The 19,618-nt window shown below is 36.3% G+C and overlaps 1 protein-coding gene across 3 annotated transcripts; it reads left to right on the forward strand.

The window, feature by feature from the left end:
- Nucleotides 1–548: 548 nt before the first annotated feature.
- Nucleotides 549–8,499, forward strand: rdh8a (retinol dehydrogenase 8a). Of its 3 annotated transcripts, XM_042719743.1 has the most exons (7): nt 551–854; nt 3,199–3,328; nt 3,762–3,923; nt 4,940–5,119; nt 5,340–5,433; nt 6,664–6,847; nt 7,001–8,499. In XM_042719743.1, the coding sequence occupies exons 3-7, from the start codon at nt 3,773–3,775 to the stop codon at nt 7,226–7,228; spliced, it is 837 nt and encodes a 278-aa protein (XP_042575677.1). In that variant the 5' UTR covers nt 551–854; nt 3,199–3,328; nt 3,762–3,772; the 3' UTR covers nt 7,229–8,499. The 3 variants fall into 3 exon arrangements, with proteins under 3 accessions (XP_042575678.1, XP_042575676.1, XP_042575677.1); XM_042719742.1 differs by lacking the exon at nt 3,199–3,328 and having other exon boundaries at nt 550–854; XM_042719744.1 differs by lacking the exons at nt 3,199–3,328; nt 4,940–5,119 and having other exon boundaries at nt 549–854.
- The last annotated feature ends 11,119 nt before the right edge of the window (nt 8,500–19,618 follow it).

Consider the following 19,618-nt stretch of genomic DNA (forward strand, 5'->3'; position numbering starts at 1 on the left):
TAAAAAAAAAAAATACAATAATAATTACTAAGTCGCCATTTGTGCCAAAATGAATGGCAGCATCAAACAAATATGCTTATACTTTAAAAAAAATTATGATGATGATTTCAATTCAGCAATTTATAAGTGGAGAATGGCAAGGCAAAACCAACCTCACTTTAATTATTTACTACTATCAGTAACTAAAATATTATGGATATAATAATAGAATAGAATAGAATAGAATAGAATAGAATAGAATAGAATAGAATAGAATAGAATAGAATAATATTTTCCTGTTAGTAGCCTATGTATGTTGTACAATCACTGCAGCATTTTAAAATCATGTTCACTCAATACACTGATCTAACAGAATAGAAGGCGTGAAATAATGACATTTAGCCTAATTAAATAGACTTGATTATAACTGTTTACTTTTAAATGTTTGATGTTTTACTTGTTTTATTTAGGCCTATTTGTTCTCGCCTTAGACCCCCCGCCCCCTCCCCAAACACACACACCTCTCTCCCCTTTGCACCCACAGCTCGCAATGCATCTGACTGCGTTAATCTGTTTGTTTTTCAAAGCAGTACAGTAAACGCTGATGCTCACGCAAGTAAGCATGCGTGTTTACGTCCTCCTTTAACTAATCGATTCTGTCTGCCATGTGACCGCATAACCCGCTCACACGAGCGCCGAGTTGCATGATCCGCTTTAAGTTTTTTAAAGTCCGCTGCTACAGCTCGCAGCTGACACGGGAGCTGCCATGGCGAGCGGCGGCGAGCAGAAAGTGGTGCTGATCACCGGCTGCTCCTCTGGGATCGGACTGCGGATCGCCGTGCTGCTGGCCAGAGACGAACTGAAGCGTTACCATGGTAAACGCGCTCATTTGCGTTCTAATTCCTTCAGCGATAGAACGTTCTATTTTTGCTTAGAATATTTTACAACGTCCTCAGATTCTAGAAGTTTACAGTACACATGCTTACAGTCGCTATTAATCGATAGCATACAAGTCTTATTTTGTAACGCAACTGTTGGACATTTTCATTACATAACACATTGTATATTTGAGAATTCTTTTGTCTCTTCATCCCCAACCGCAAGATTATACATTCACTTTTCTCTAGCTAAATCCAGCGGCTTTGTTATCATGTGAAAGCGCAGTTTCCAGGGTACGGCTCCGCAAGGATACCGCTCGCCAGGCGGAGATCATAAAGAGACTGCCAGTTCTCTTTCAAGTGACTTCTCCAGTACAAAGCTCCCTTTATGGCTGGGAATTGTAGACCGCTGCCCTGGTTTAGTGCCGTATCTAATGCGCCCATAGTTCACACACTGGAATGAGTGTTGGGAGAGGGACAAAGTTTGAGACCTGTACAAGTGAGGGCTCTAAAGCGAGGGTCGTCTGAAGACTTCATCTGCACTTGGTGCAGGGCAAAACCATAGGACGTTTGTTATCTCCTACTCAGCTACATCCAGAGACTTATCAATGTCAGTCAAATACAGTGTGTTTGGTTTACAGCAGAGGCCCTTGCTGGATTAAGAGATAAGTCCTGTATATAGTACATTGTTTATGATGCTTACTGTACACATATAAATGTACAGTCCAACTTCTACATTACACTTTAATTTTACTTTCTTCTTTAACTTTGGTTAGTTATTATAGTAATTTTAATACAAAGTATGGTGGAACCCCTGTTGAAGTTCCCTTATTTTACTACACAAAAGGGATGCTTTTAAGAAAGTTAAAACGAAGACGTTAAAACGAAACACTTTCAGAAGTTTCCCACCCATCCATTTCTTTCGTTCTCTTTCATCTTTTAAATGAATTCCGTTTGAACTTTGTTCTCATTCGAAGAGTATTGCAACAGTGGATTTTTTTCAGAAAAACAAAATCCTCTGAGATTAAACATTTCATTGGTTCTGGTTATAATTAGGAGCAGTGATATATGCCAACTTCAAAGAAGCCAAAAGAAAAAAAATCCAATTACAAGAGAGAGCGGCTCATTCAAGAATGTTTAATCTGCCTCAAGACTTACTCTGAAACAACAGCTTTAACAACGAGGCGGTTGTTCTCGCAAACACATTTAAGTTGTGGCCTAGTTTGGCCACACAGGCTTTGTGTGTCGTAAGAATTAATTTCTTCTCTCATCAATTCCAGCTTATGCTTTATAAATACATCTAGTATAAGCAGACAGGAATGCAGATTTCCTAGCAGCTGCGTCTCTATCATCACCTTACAGATGCATTACAGTCTACTCATGCTTACTGGTTCTTGTCAACAGCAGCTGGGCTGTGACTGATCATGGAGGCTGTCTGTTGACAGAATGACGCTTCAACACTTTGATCCGCTATGGAGGCTCCTCAGCCTTATCTGTAAAATCAAGGATGATTTAATCAGCAAATCAAACATCAGTATACTCAAGGTGTGGTAGTGTCACAGAGACTGTTAAAGTAATGCCTGACAGCGTCAAAGATGCAAAGTAAGCCCATGATGTAAACGTTGCAGTTCAAACTGCATAATGTCTTTATTTATTTAGCAGACACTTTTATCCAACATGACTTATAAATGAGGATTACAACATAGGGATTCATGCTAAGGAGGCAATAACATGACAAGTGCTGCAATACAAAGTACTACACGCTAGAAAAGAGATGAGTGGGGAATATATATATATGTATGTATATATATATATATATATATATATATATATATATATATATATATATATATATATATATATATATATTATACAGTGTATATATATATATATATATATATATATATATATATATAATATATATATATATATATATATACTGTACAAATGGGGTCTGTAAAAAATGTTTTTGTATGTTTTTGAAAGAAGTCAATCATGCTCGCCCTTTTAATCAAGAATATAGTAATGAAACAATATTGCTATTTAATACAACTGTTCTCTATTGTAATCTATCCTAAATTATTTATTTATTTCTCTGATGCAAAATTAAATTTTCAGCATCATTACTCCAGTCTTCAGTGTCACATGATCCTTCAGAAATCATTCAAATCTGATTTGCTGCTCAAGAAACAGTTATTATTATTATTATTATTATTATCCATGTTAAAAACCGTTGTGCTGCTTAATATTTTTGTGAAAACTTTTGATCAAATTTGCATCCCTGCTGAATAATTATTATTTTTTTAATAGTACTGACCCCAAACTTTTGAATGCATTACAGCTAATCACTGATATCACACTGTTGATTTGGATAAGGATAACACTGATTACTCCAAATCCAACTACAAGAATTACAGATGAATGATGTTCAGCAAGTTTATTATTACATCTGGGATTGGCGCTTGATTTAGGTCAGTGTCCCCTCAGGTGTTCAAAGTGCAAAGTGCATTAAAATGTTAATCTCTTCAGCTTATCTTTCTGCCATAGTTTAATTAAGCAACACTTAACACTGATTAGATTGAGTGCTTTGTTTGAGTCAGCATATGTGTCAGCGCTAAAAAAAGATAAAAGGGATCAAATTAAATCAAACTGCAATCTCATGTGGTGATTTTAGGACAAAGCGTCTAGGAGTCAACTCAAGTCATCTTTATTATATCACTATAAACAATACAGATTGTTTTAAAGCAGCTTCACAGTAATAAAGAATTGGTGATGAAAACATGTTAGAATATGAGACAAATAAAAAAAGCAGCTTTAAAAAGACAACTGTCATTATTCCACTCTACATGTAGATATTAGTCTTTCATTTTGATAATAAAATGATTCTCTGTCACTTGTCTTGAGTTATTGCCACTATGAGAGACCTGAGAAAGAAGGACCGGCTGGTGGAGGCGGCGGGTGACACATACGGACAGACCTTGACACTGCTGTCCTTGGATGTGTGCAGTGATGACTCAGTCAGGAAGTGTATTGACAGTGTAAAGGACCGCCACATCGACATTCTCAGTGAGTGCACAATGCCTTTGACCTCATATAGGCTTTGTTCATACTGCAGGGGAAATTCAATATTTTTTAGATGGGCTTGTATAAAAAACAAAACAGAAAAAAACACTGGTTGCAATAGTAATGAGACAAACCTGTACAGTTTCACCTTGCAAGAATTTAGCAAAGGATGTTTTGCCATTGATTATGTTTCATTAGCAAACAATAAAATATACTGAAACTGCGGGGACAGTTAAAGGGATGGTTCTGTCATCATTTACTCACCCTCGAGTTGTTCCAAACCTGTTTGTATTTCTTTTCACTATCAGTTTGATTCACGTTTATTTGTATTGCGCTTTTCACAATACATATAGTTTCAAAGCAGCTTCACTAAAAATGAATGTTTCTAGTTTACAAATAAGAGAGATTGGTTATCAGAGGTGACTAAAAGTAATGCCCTTATTACATAAATGTACAGTTCTAAGATTATCCAAATCATGCCGTTAGTTAACAATAAACACGTTAAAGCAGTGATTACATGATGTGATTACAGTGGTCACATAATGACCACCTGTTGTTTTTGTTCTTGACGAAACACCTTTTGTATTAACCTGTCACATGACAAATAAAAGAGACACACAAATCCAGTCAAATCCTATTTGACTGTTCAGACTCGAAAGCATTAACAAAAAACTTTAATAGGATTTCAAACGAGTCCATGTTCGAAGGCTTGCATCGGGTTTATACAAATTGGATTTCATGTTTTCAGCATGTTCAGACTACAAAGAAAAAAGGAATTGAGTTGGATTGAGCAAATCAAATATTTTTTCTGCCTATGAACACATTTCATTGTCTGTTCAGTCAATTTAATGTAACATAATTTGAGAATTGACACTACAGATGACTAGACAACTAGAATGAGCATGTACTGACTAATATTATTTGAAAGATATGTGGTCACCATAGATTAATGCTAGCCTAGAGCCTCAGGGAACAGTCAAGACCATAACCACCCGTCCTTCCTCCTTCTGATTTTCCAGTTAATAACGCAGGCGTGGGTTTGCTGGGCCCTGTGGAGAGCATCAGCATGGATGAAATGAAGAAAGTGTTTGAGACCAACTTCTTCGGAACTGTGCGCATGATAAAAGAGGTCATGCCGGACATGAAGAAGAGGCGAGCTGGCCACATAATCGTCATGAGCAGCGTAATGGGCCTGCAGGGTAGGATGGACACGCCAGGCTTTAGAGGGCTGACTGAAACCTTCTGTGTAACACAACTGAATGCTTGACAGTCAGAGGGACAATAGAGCCATTCAGAGTTATGCATTAGCTGAAGAGCATTACGAGAGCCAGATATCGCACATATGGTTTGAGCCACTTTAAGTGGGCAGCAGAACAATGACATGATCACTGAATATGTCTCTGTTGAACTCATCTGCAGGTGTGGTATTCAACGATGTCTACACGGCCTCTAAGTTTGCCATAGAGGGCTTCTGTGAGAGTATGGCTGTCCAGCTGCTGAAGTTTAATGTGAAGTAAGTGAACCGAAGTCTTATGAGTGAAAGCCTATGTGCATCAAGTCAGAATTTTTAGCGTGAAAAAGTGAAAAACAAAGTTTAAAACCATAACAGTGAACGGTAACACTTCTACCGCATTTAATTTCAACATTTACTAATACATTATTAAAATCAAAAGTTCTATTTATTAAGATTAGTTAATGCACTGTGAACTAACATGAACAAACAATGAATAACTGTATTTTCATTAACATTAACAAGATTAAGAAATACTGTAACAAATGTATTGCTCATTATTAGTTCATGTTACTTAATACATTAACAAATCTTAACAAATGAGATCTTATTGTAAAGTGTTACCCAATTAACATATCAATGAAATATCAAATTGCCATGATATGAGTTTATAAATGTGGGGGGGTCAGCAAATTAGAAAAATTCAGCATCAGACCGAAGTGGTTTTGTTTGATGTTGTTGTATAAATGTATTATACTCATGTTATTTAGCTTTTTACATTTACAACACTGGTTTAGTGCCATGTGCAATTGAGAGTAATCTCATAATCCTCAAAATCTTTATCAGCGAACTTCAGGCCACAGGATGAGTTAAAAATATTTCAATAAATGAATTAAAGTCTAAATTAAAAATCAAAAAAAAAATGTATTGAAGAACATACAGCTTTTGAAACTTCTGGAATCAAAAATAATGGTGTGGTTAATTAAATATATATGGACACTCCCTGTTTTTGTTAAGAAAAAGAAGTGTGTTAAAATAAGCAGTTTTGCTATAATTACAGCAGAAATATTGGAAATATCTGTCAACTGGGGGAAAAAAAAATGTAACTGAACAAAAAAATTGCTAGTAAATAAAATAGAAAGAAACAGCAGGTAACACACTGAATTCACATTGAAAGAGTAAAACAGTATTTTCTTGTAATACAACATTTTCCAGTAATCTTTGTTTTATTTCTATCATTTTCTACAGTGAATATGGAGAGGCCTTCGGATATTGTTTTTTCGAATTGTTACCCTTATGACTTTAATCTCATTAAAATGCCTATAATGTTTAACATTTGGTCTCAAGATTAATTGACTGATTTATTTACATTGCACTACAAACCTGTTGTGCTCATCAGTGCTCACTTGGCATAAAAACATAAAAAAGCTCTTTATAATCTTTATAATCTATAATTATACTGGCATTAAAGTGTGTTATGGTGCTAATGTAGCCTTCCTTCTACACTCCTAGACTATCTCTGATTGAGCCAGGCCCAGTGCATACAGAGTTTGAAACAAAGATGATGGAAGAGGTGGCCAAGATGGAATATCCTGGAGCAGATGCAGACACGGTCAGATACTTCAAGGATGTGTACATACCATCGTCCATCGATATCTTTGAGGCACTGGGACAAACCCCTGAGGACATTGCTAAAGTATGTATTTGACTGCAAACATACAAACTCTATAAATTCAATGCAATGAAAAAAAGCTCTAATTTTTCTACACTACCATTTAAATCTCCACAGATTTTCATTTATATACTAAACCTATTACTATTATTCTCTTCTTAATTACCCACAATCCAGTGCACCAAGAAAGTGATTGAATCCAGCCGACCCCGATTCCGGAATCTGACCAACAGCCTCTACACACCCATCGTGGCCATGAAATACGCGGATGAGAGCGGAGGACTCTCAGTGCACACTTTCTACAACCTGCTCTTTAACTTCGGCTCACTTATGCACATCACCATGAGCATCCTCAAATGCCTGACATGCAGCTGCCTGCGCAGACGCACTATTTCTCCTGACTGAAGAGGGCAGCAGTGAGACGCACACGCTCCCAGTTCCCTCAGTTTACAGCAGAACGGACACAACTCAATGCAGCAAACAATAGAATATAATACCTCAAAGGAATAATCCACATTAAAACACACAAGAATAATTTGGATTTTTTTTTTTCACATAATCAAATGAGTTAGACATTGTTTTAAAGGAATAAGCTGGTTTAAGTTATTACCATGATTGTCAATTTTGGAGCATTTTTGTGTTTACAAATAAAGAAAAACCAGTTCATGAAATCAAACCATACACCATAACAGACCATTCCAAAAGCGAATTGTGATGCTTATGATGGTCATGACTGAACTGAAAAAGAGTCACATAGCTGCCTTTATTTGTACTAATGATTTACAATGTCTGTTTAACTCTTTCCCCGACACTGACGGAATTTTCCAGCTTTCCGTGTTTCCACTTTCGTATGGTAGGAGGCACTATTAGACGTCTTCTGAAAGAGTACTGAACGTCTGGATCAAAACTCGACTGGCAGAGACCCATCTGGGAGTAGACAAGTCTGAAGCTCAGAGGGCAGAGGACTGATGCATTACTGTTGCCGGAAGTTTTCTCAAGGACTGACTACTGAGGAGTCAAAATATATACTTGGGAAGACTGAGGACTGTGAAGTTTAGTTAGTGAGAATATAGTATATTTGGGTGTTGTGAGGAACCATTATTTTTGACCAATAGTCTGTATAGGTACAGAAATGGAATGGAAAGAAACGGGCAGTAAGAGTATGGGTTTGCAGTGAGGAAGATGAGAGAAGGGTAAATGAGTGGGGAAGAATGGAGAAAAAACAAAAAGAAAGAAAAAAGAAACATCCAGCATTGTATTGTCAGGAAGTGAAGAGAAGGAGAAAAGAATGAACATATTTGTTAGAAGGAGATGAATGTTTACCTGTTTAAATTAACAAAAATCATTTAAGGACAGCTTTGAGAAGTGAAATATCCAAGGATTCCAGGAGATGAGAACTTGCTAATTGAATGTAATAATAAAGTTGGAAAAGGAAAGTTGAAAATTTGGCAAATGTTGGCAAAGTTAAGGAACTTAAGGTGGTTAGAGATGGGAAAAGAGAATCAGTGGATGCAAGGGAGTAATCTAAGGCGTTCCCATTAATGTTAATGTAAGGGAACTAGTGGAAAACTTAGATGTGAGAAATGGCACAGTGTAAAGTGTAAGAAGAATGACGAAAGGAGTAGAGAAAAAGGAAACTTTTTAAAGGCCTATTAAAATGTTTATTGTAAGATTAATATTTGTTGTGCTTATTTATTTGATTTTCAATTAAAATAGCAATATACTGTACGACATGACGGTAATTAATACAATCAATGCAACGTCTGTGGTATTATTTTATCTGGAAAAAGTTAACAGAGCCAGTGTGTGACTGTGAAGGAAATGACAGTGTAAAAGCCTCTCCTTCCATGAAGATTTAAGTTTATACAGAGGACATACAGATATATGTTCACAGATAGCATTCAGATTTTTACAGATGGGTCAAAGGATTTACAAACCGAGGCTCTGCAGTATGTCCCCTGATATCAAGTGGGAGTTAACAAGTTTCCCCTTGCAGTTTAAAAGAGACATCTGTACATGATCCAAAATAAAGTAGGAGGGAAATAAAAGGAAGAAACAAGTCATAGTAAGTAAACTGAAGACGTTATCGGAAAGCATCCGACAGGATGATGTGATGAAAGCCAGGAGGAGGAGACAATTAAGCACATCTTTATGTCATGCAAGAAATTTATACAAGTAAGTCAAGATCTGAAAAATCAGCTATGGGAAATAAGTATAGAACAGCATAGAAGTATAGTAGAATGTGGAAAAATTGACCAAGGAGATAAATATTTGTTTTATTTCTTAAAAAGGACTTGACAGGAAAGACGAATTTGAATAATAAATATTAAGTTTAAAAAGTGAGTGAGTGACGTGACATACAGCCAAGTATGGTGACCCATACTCAGAATTTGTGCTCTACACACACCCGGAGCAGTGGGCAGCCATTTATGCTGCGGCACCCGGGGAGCAGTTGGGAGTTCAGTGCCTTGCTCAAGGGCACCTCAGTCGTGGTATTGCCGGCCCAAGACTCGAACCCACAACCTTAGGGTTAGGAGTCAAACTCTCTAACCACTAGGCCACAACTTCCCCACAATGCTAATTAAAGATTAGCAGCTGGCAGTAATGCAACACTATGGATGCCAACAGCCATAAAACACCAAAGAAGAAGAATATACAAGCAGAAACAAGGTTCCCGCTCGGTGGAAATTGGGGTATGTTGGAGTTAAAAATTATTTCTGTCTGTTTTTTTATTTGAAATAACTTGAAGATTTAGGTGGTCTTAAAGCCCTATTTTAAAGTTGTGTTGACTTCGAACCTACTGTGAGTAACACTGTAATCTGATCATTTTGCTCTGGAAGCATAAAGTGTAGTTTGGTATGTTTCATTTGTTGCATATTTGTCTTGCTCTAATTACTATTTGTTTTTTTGTTTTTTTTTATGTGCCTCATTCATTTTCTTTAATTCTGCTTCTTTAATCAGCTGTTGAGCTTAGAACAACATAAACACAGACTACACCACTGGAAACACAGCGGAACAGAATTACCACACAGCTGTTGTGGTACACTCAACATTAGCAGAGGCCGGACATTCTGATTTAAACCAGCAGAGGGCGACAGAGTACATTAACAAATAAAGAAGTGTATAGCAGTGGTTCCCAACCTTGTTCCTGTAGGCCCCCCAACACTGCAGGTTTTCCATGTCTCCTAATTCCAAACACCTGATTAAGATCATCAGCTCATTAGTAGAGACTCCAAGACCTGAAATGGGTGTGTCAGACAAAGGAGAAATGCAAATTGTGCCGTGTTGGGGGGCCTCCAGGAACGAGGTTGGGAACCACTTGTGTACAGTGGAATCGTCTGAGATCTGTGCTGTCATTACTGTGGGTGATTCTCAACTGGAAGGCTGCATCCTAGTGAAGTTGTGTCCTTCCTAGTCTAGTCCCTCAGAGGCTTCTATGACTCCTCCTCAAGGGTGAACACTAGAATGAGACAGTCTAGTAAGTGTGCATGGCTACATCATAAATGTAAATAAAATCATTTTATTAACTGAATATAAAGTGACTATTTTGGGTGATTGGTGGGAACATACACTTAATGCATCCTTCAAAATATGCAGGATGATGGAAATGAAGAAACGAAGGAACCTTCAAACTGAGACTGGACTTGATGATGTGTTAGCCCAGATATACAGCCTTACTAGGACGCAGCCTTCCAGTTGAGAAACGCTTTATGGCTGCATTCAAAATCACATCCTTCCATACTACATAGTAGGCAAAAAACAGTATGTGAAAAGAGTGGTATTTCCGAATCCACAGTATTCACATAACAGTAGATACAAATAACCCGTATGACCTACTTTGTTCAGAGATTCTGAAATGCGCATTCAGTGGAGGCTTTTTTTTTTTTTTTTTTTTGTCCCATGAGGCCACAGAAGAAATGAATGGCAGTGAAGCAACACATCGGACACTGCAGGTCACGTGACACCATGATGAATGCAGTACCATCCGAGAAACATTAATACTACATATATTCATACCACACAGTATTTACTTTTTTATCAGACACAAAGTACTTATTCAAAAGAAGGGTTATGTTATATTATATTAGATTTATTATATTCAATTATATAACATTTATCGCATCCAAAATAAAAGTTTTTGTTTACATATGTATGTGTACTGTGATTATTTATAATGTATATATAAATACACACACATAAAGTATATATTTTGAAAATATTTACATGTATATACATTTATATATTTATATTATTATATTTTATATTATATATAAATATATTTAATATAAAAATACAACACATTTTTCTTAAATATATACATACATGTGTTTGTATTTATATATACATAATAAATATACACAGTACACACTCATATATTATGTAAACAAAAACTTTAATTTTGGATGTGATTAATCGCGATTAATCGTTTGACAGCACTAATTATATTATATTATATTATATTATATTATATTATATTATATTATATTATATTGTATTGTATTATATTACACTTTATAGGAAGTTTCCTTAACAACTATGTACTTACATTTAAATGAATTATTTGATACAATGCACCTATTGTGTACATACATGTTTTTACATTGTACTTGTAGGCCTATTTAAAATCAATACCTACATGTAATTACATCTGTAATTAATTTCTGTAATTACATTTACATTATTATTGACCCATACCTTACACCTTAACCCACCCTTAAACTTCATGATACCACCAAACCTGTTCTTTAGTGTTTTACAATACAATATAAACACAATGAGTACATTGTACTTATTTTTTGATGTAAGTACATAGTAGTTAAGGCCACCTACTATAAAGTGGCACCAAAAGAAGTACCGACTTAAAGAGTACTAGATTTCAGCCAAAAACAGTGTGTACTGGGTTGAAGGGGGTTTAATTAGGCCCCAATGAAACCAGAGTGTTAAAATTCCTAACACTGACCACATGTTGTCCATACTGGAAAAAAGCTATATTTTTATGATTATACAGAGTACTGGACCCCCTTCAGTCCTGTGTGTGTGTGTGTGTGTGTGTGTGTGTGTGTGTGTGTGTGTGTGTGTGTGTGTGTGTGTGTGTGTGTGTGTGTGTTGTGTGTGTGTGTGTGTGTGTGTGTGTGTGTGTGTGTGTGTGTGTGTGTGTGTGTGTGTTTTAGTCACTATACAAGGAAGACAAACAAAAAATGGGAAAAAGCGAAAGCCAGAATCAGAAAGTAAGAGCAAAAGATGGCAAAAGATACAAAGATCGTGACAGCAAGCAGAGAGTCACCAAAATGAGCACATAAGTGCATTCCGACGCATTGCAGATTGGACAGCGCACACCCGGCCAATGATATGTTGATGGATATAAAGAGGTCATGGCCTAGTCCCCATCCGCCAACCTCCCTCGGCACCCCCAGCCCTCTCACACACACACTGCTTTGTGTGAAGAGAGAGAATGTGACCTGGTTCCCATCCCTGAGGAGCTGTGTTAATGACAAACTCTTCAGACAACATTGAGCATCCCTTTCGCCTCCCCCACCAGCTGTTCCTCTCAGCCGCACCACCTCAGCACGGCGCAGCTTGCAGACGGACTGCGCAGAGTCTATCCGGCCTACATCCGGCAACAAGCAACCACGTCCTCAGATTCTAATGGCTGGAAACTTACATCACAAATGCATTTACGCATCAACATTGGCAGTCCCTTCTGTCTGCCGCAACAAGTCCAAGGTGCGCGAGCGAGAGCGTGCGTTTCTATGCATGTGTGTGTCTTCATCAGAGGCGACAGCTCAGTACAATGGGACAAAGAATCTGTCAATCACAATCAAAAGGGAAATGGAAGGCAGTCAAGAGGGGGAGAAAGGGGCCGCTGTGTGTCCCGAATCTTTGGATGGGATGTGGGCCACGGAGTGCAGGGGGCTGGGGAGTGGAGTGGGATGTGTCTGATTTGGGAAATGAGGGCTGAGGTTCCCTGCATTCAATAGGGGCCATCTTTACTAATTGAGCGATTGCAGGAGTTACAAATCTCATTAAACAAGACCATTATTCTTATCAGGCCATTGTGGTAGTGCAAAACAGTTATGACATAATCAGCCACAAGCTTGTCTTCCATAGGTTTTGGAAATATTTATCACCCCGTCACAACTTTTTCTGCATGCTTTTCTGTAGCTTAAAGGGACAGTTCATCCAAAACTGAAAATGCTGTCATTAAGTACTCACCTTCCTGTCGTTCCAAAGCCATGAAACCTTTGTTCATCTTCAGAACACAAATTAAGATTTTTTTGATGAAATCCGAGAGCTCTCTGACCCTTAGACAGCAAGGTTACTACCATGATCAAGGTCCAGAAATGGAGCAGGGACATCAGTAAAATAATCCATGTAACATCAGGGGTTCAACCGTAATTTTACGAAGCTATGAGAATACTTTTTGTGCACAAAGAAAACTAAAAAAAATTACTTTATTCAACAATTCTTCTCCTCCTTATCCCTTATGCTTTGGCGTGACACCTTTACAGAGAAAGTCGTGATAATGGTAAACTTGCAGTCAATGGGAGGGTCAGAGAGCTCTCTGATTTTATCAGAAATATCTTAATTTGTGTTCCAAAAATGAACAAAGGTCTTACAGGTTTGGAACAACATGAGGGTGAGTAATTAATGACAGAATTTTCATTTTTTGGTAAACTATCCCTTTAAACAGCAGAACATGGCACTAGTATTGCCACAAGATCATGGGTTTGATTCCTAGAGAAAGCAGGGACTGATAAAAATGTGCGCTTTGAATCCAATGCAAGTTGCTTTGGAGAAAAGTATTTCTGCCAACTGCATAAATGTAAATGTGCAAAATGAAAGAACTTCAAAGGGAAACGTTACAACGTAGGTGTAGATTGGCTCTCGAGATGTCCGTTCGAGAGTTAGAACAGCAAGAGTCCGTAGGCTTCCAGCATTATCTTTGGCATGCTGGTTGCCTGACACATTCCTGCAACATCTGGTCCATCCACAGCCTGGGTCATCTCTGGTTCAGCCCTTCGCAGTCTGAAACAACCTCAGCCTGCAGTGCAGAGGCAGGACATTACAGATTGTCAATAGGAAGTCTGCAGGACCCAGGCCTCGGGAGCTCTGCAAGAGCAGCAGTTGTCTAGACGCTCTCTTCATTCTTGTCTGAGAAGCAAACAGATGAGAGTTTCTCTTTAGAAGAGCTGCTGGAGAAATGAAGTGCAGTCAGTGGTGGTGTTGGCTGAGATAACTAGTGGCTATGCCCAAATGCCTACAGATAAATATTCAGTTCCTTGTGTTTTCATTCAAGCTTTCTCACAGGTGGTTTCCTGACTTGTGCTGCTTCATTAACAGTCTTTTAGTTGCTATTGTGATGTTTCTGCCTCTATTTTGTTTTCTCAGTCATACATACTGTAAAGTACGCTACAATCAAAAAAAGGTAGGATTTCTTCATATATATATATATATATATATATATATATATATATATATATAATTTTATTTTCCCATCACAATTTACTGTATAGTGTCAGAATAACAGTTTGAGGAAAAAGTATCAACTGAAAGATTAACATGAATGTGATTTGTGGTCAATGTCTCAGATTTCCAAAAATGTCACAAATTTGATTAGCGACCTAGAACTAGTGCAAAATCTTAAATCATGTTTCTTTAATTTAGTTTTTTACTATTATTATTTTCAAATTTTAATACTTTTGCAGGTTAATATGACCAAAAAAGCCAAATTTATTTATATAATGACTAAATATAATATTTAAATAATAATAATACTACAATTCAATATAACAATACGATAATACATTTTCTTAATATATATATTGTTTTAGTCCAGTTAAAATATCTAAATTTCGTTAAAACAAGCAACAATAACTTGAAAGACAAAATGACATTCAATATATATATATATATATATATATATATATATATATATATGTTTTTTTAAGTCATCATTCACTCACCCTGTTCGTTTTAAACCTATTAAACCTTCAGCTACAGGAAAGAATATAATGTAAAGAATGTTTTTGCCTAAAAAATAAAAATAAAAATTGACTTTCATTGTGGACAAAAAAAATGTATACATAAATATAAATATATATTATTTTTCATTTTTGAAGGGAACTGTCCATTTAAATCTTGTTTTTAGATAAATAATTGTAAAAAATTACGAGGTTTATGCAAAAAAAAAAAAAAAAAAAAACATTAGCCAATGGGCTTAGAAAAACGAACTTAATTCAAAGGGGAAATAAGTTTATTTTTGTTCCCGTACTGGCAAATACTTGTTCTTTTTTAAGCATGAACCTCATTAAAATGACATTATTGTGTCATTTTATTTATTTTGTTTTAGGATGTTTATATATTTTGCTTAAATAGCGATTAAGAAAATGATTTTTTGATTAAGAAAATGATTATTTTGAGGGTAGCAGAACACCTGGCATACATTAGAGAGCATTGGCTGGCCCAAGCACAGCCTGTCAGAGCTGCCAGTGTAAACAACAGGGCAGTAAAGCACCCAGGGCTATCTCTTGTCTGTCTCTCCACATGCCTGCTAAAGAACACAGAAATCAACATGAAATAAACAAACATGTTTTCAGAGCTCACTGCTGCTCCTTCTGTGTGATCCTTCTACAGATCTAATCTACTGCTACGAAAGGTCACATCGAGCAAGTATGTTATGAAAACAAAAGTTTTAATGTCATCACTACACTGCAGTTGTTCACCTTCCCACTCCCTCTCCAGGGATTACCATGAACTTAAAACGGGGCTGAAACTTTCAGGGGGCTCAAATGACTTTAAAGTCTGATTAAAGGACTCAATCTTCTGTTCCACAATTAACCTCGTCAGCCCTCATTTTGATCGCAGTGATTGTGCCAGGCTTTGGTAAACCTCTGCCACCCAGCTGGGGAGACATTCGATATCCCTGATTTTATTACAGACAAAAAAATTAAGCCCCCCACCCACACACAACACAGACCCCCATAAACCCCATTGGCTGGTGCTTTTACGGGATGAAAGGAAACTGAGGAGAGTGGTGTCAGAAAAACGAAACTGCACTAATCCTCTGGGCTCTGCTGTATAAGCAGGTAACAGCCGGAAAGAGTGTTTCACTCACTTTTATCTCTCATTCCCGTCTTTCCTACTCCAGGTAATTACTGGCACTCCTCCTGCTCCCACGATGCCTAGCGGATTGTTCCTGGTGGACAGCCAAACCACAGGCTCTGCCAATCATCCTCCCTTCTCTACACCTCCCTCTTTCTCTTTTTTCCCACTCCATCCTGTCTTTTATTCACCTGTAGCTCTCTCTACCTTCCAAGACAGGACACAATCCTTCATCCCACAACTACTCCTTTCTGAAAAACAGTTTCTTATTCCTCAACTCCACCCTCCATTCTGGGAATCTCAGATTTTTTATATACCCTTTATAAATGTCATAAAAGCACCCTTACATTCCATTTCACTTTTAGGTTTTATGTTTCAGTTTTTAATTAAATATGTGGAAACACAACCCAGGATCTACTTCTGTCACTAATTCTGTTATTTTTTTTCTCTTAGAGTGTTTAATCCAGTATTTGTTTACATGATTATCAATTTTGCAGTTTTTCCAGAATTCCATGGTTGCTCTGGCTTGGGCCCTTCATAGCCTGACACTCTTCATAATTTAGCGCCCTGTTCATTCAGGCAAAGCATAAACAGTTGTCTGTGAAGTTTAAACCCAAATGCCACAAATAAATAAATGATGTGGAAAACACTTAATCACAGCTATTCAGTAAAGTCACACTAGTGGAATTTTTTTCTTAATCAATATCATCTCTGTGTTTACAGAAACATTTCAACATATTTAAATGTTGAATGTTTAAATTACAAATTTTTTGTTGTTCACACTTAAAGAGTTCACCCAAAGATGAAAACTCTGTCATTAATTACTCACCCTCATGTCGTTCCAAACCCGTAACCCATCATGGTACTCTCATGAACACGCATCAAGACTGACACAGAAGAGAACAATCATTGAATAAAGTCATTATTTTTATTTTCTTTGTGCACAAAAAGTATTCTTGTAGCTTCATAAAATTAAGGCTGAATCCCTGATGTCGCATGGACTATTTTATTGATGTCCTAACTACATTTCTGGGCCTTAAAATGCTGTCTATGCAGGGTCAGAAAGCTCTCGGATTTCATCAAAAATATCTTAATTTATGTTCCAAAAATAAACGAAGGTCTCGAGGGTGAGTAAACAATGACATAATTTTTATTTTGGGTGTACTATCCCATTTAATAATTACACTAATTACTATAAATTACATATTATAAATTATATTTTGAAATATAGTCAAATAAAACATATTTTAAATTGTAATAATATTTCACAATGTTATTGTTTTACTGTATTTTTGATCTGATCAAATAAATGCAGCCTTGGTGAGCATAAGAGACTTCTTTTAAAAAGTCTTGTCGACCCCAGACTTTAAAATGGTAGTGTACATGCTGATTTTATATTAATAATATATAAATACCATATAAAAAGAAATCTCTGAAAACAAGTCTCATGTTAAAATTAGGTTCTCAAGTAAATGTATATTTAAGAAAGTTTAACAAGAGCATTACTGATTAATTACTGGTTCTTTTTCTGGAGTGCACATTAATTATCTTAGGTACTGAGTAAGAGAGTTATTTTTCTGGAGTGCACATTAATTATCTTACAGTAGGTGTGTCTTTGACATTAGCTGTGGCTGCATAGGCAGAAGTCCATATTCTAAATTAAACCAAGACAATAATCTCAAATCAAATCCCCCCTCGCTTTCTTGCAGACCAACTCACTGACTGTCTTTCAGCTCTGGTTAGGGTGGGAACCACTGGTCTCTATGCCAGCTGACTGTACAGAGGCCATTTAGCACTCATCATTGCTTATTTAGCTTAAGCACATCACTTTTTGGCAAGTGGATGCAGAAGCTCATTCCAATATTATTCAATGTTCATTAAAAAAAAAAAAAAAAAAAAAAAAACAGAAGAATGAAGAATGCACATTTCAATATTATGTTCAATAGCTCTATCACTGCAATAGGAAATGACATTTCTCATTCTCTCTTTGTTGATTGTTTCCAAGTACTGGCCGCCTCAGTTTGGCCTGGACCAATCAGAACGCAAACACTCCTCTATTATTCAGCAGTTCCTCCCCTCTTTACGAATCAACTAACAACACACCCACACTTAAATCTTTCGTCAATACCAAGTTTCCTCTCTCTTTCTAAATTTCCATCCTTTTTTCACTCTCCAGTTTTCTTCTTTATCCTTGCCATCAAATTTTTTCAGGTTTCCTTCCATTTTGTCATCTTCTCTGTGGACTACAGACAATGTGAATAGTTCTGTACTGACGCCTATGTCTTTTATTTTGCTCAGTGATGTGCAGGAACTCTTACAGCTGTTCTACAGGGACCAGAGCAGTTCGGCTGTGGAGGTCACTTCCTGCCCTTGTTGAACAGAAAACCAAACATCTGCCACTGCAAAGATTAATTCCTATCTCTCAAATTCTGTAAAAACAAAAAAAAAATCTCTTAAAGACACATTGTGAATGACATCAGGGGATTTCTTGCATGTAGAAAGACTGTATATACTGTATGTCCAAAATCAGTGTGTTCTCAATGGAAACAAGTCTCACAAATATGATGTCTTTAATATTTCTTGTTTCTGCTTGACAGCATTGAGATGGTAAGGAGCAAATGGTTTCCTGCTTCTCAGAAAACACCACAGTACTGTGACGCTTCTCACAAACTCTGCTCACATTTTCCAGGACAAAGTCTGACAATCCAAAATCGTATATTTCACAATGAACTTGCTATGCAATTCTATGTTAACCCCAACCATTTCAAAGTCATACACCGTTACTGTATGTCAGAAAGTTAATAATTTAATCATTCATAAGATATTACAACTTTAGTTTTTTTTTTTTAAGTAGGTCTCTTTAATATAGTAGGTGTCCAGTTTGTCTTTTAAAATAAGTGCAATGTCTGCAAGTGCAATAAGACAAAACACACAAACAAGTCTTAATATCTTATGCAGTGATTTTTAAGTTAGTTAATTGATTTTGTTTTAACGACTTTTAGATATTTGGTAAAAATGTACAAAACAGTCCTATTAGTTAACACATCTAACATTAACTAACAAAATAAACAGTTATGACTTTACATTTTAGTAATGTATTAATAAATGTTAATGAATCAAAATTAATAAATGCTTTAGAATTATTTTTTATTGTTAGTTCATCTTAACTAATGTATGTTGTTAACAAATGGAACATTACAGTAAAGTGTTGCCAGATATTTTACCTGGAAAACAGGTCAAAAAGAGAGAGAGAGAAAGAGAGAAAGATAGTCAAAATCAAACCAAATTTATTAATAATTAATTCTTTGAAGTGTAATGAAGGACTTTAACAAATTTCATAATGAATTTTGCAGGACTTTGAGTCGCCAATCAAGAACTTATCACAATAAATAAATGAAAATAACTACATAAATGCAAAAAAGGTGTACAAGAAATAATGTCCAAAGTATGGGAGCACTTTAAACAACAACTGACTGTAATACTTTTATAATACAAGCAAACAGTGTTGTAACAAGAAACAAATGAACTTCAGTGTGTAAAAGGGCAAATTAAATATCCATTAATTCACCAAAGAAATAAGTGAGAGATTATTAAATGTTAGTTGCAGGCGTAGTGAAATGTGTGTATGTGCAAGTTGCGTAACTCACACATACAGCGATAACAGGTTGGTTGGTGTGACAGAAGTCAGTGTGT

Source organism: Cyprinus carpio, chromosome B3 (assembly GCF_018340385.1).
Source record: "Cyprinus carpio isolate SPL01 chromosome B3, ASM1834038v1, whole genome shotgun sequence".
Lineage (NCBI taxonomy): Eukaryota > Metazoa > Chordata > Actinopteri > Cypriniformes > Cyprinidae > Cyprinus > Cyprinus carpio.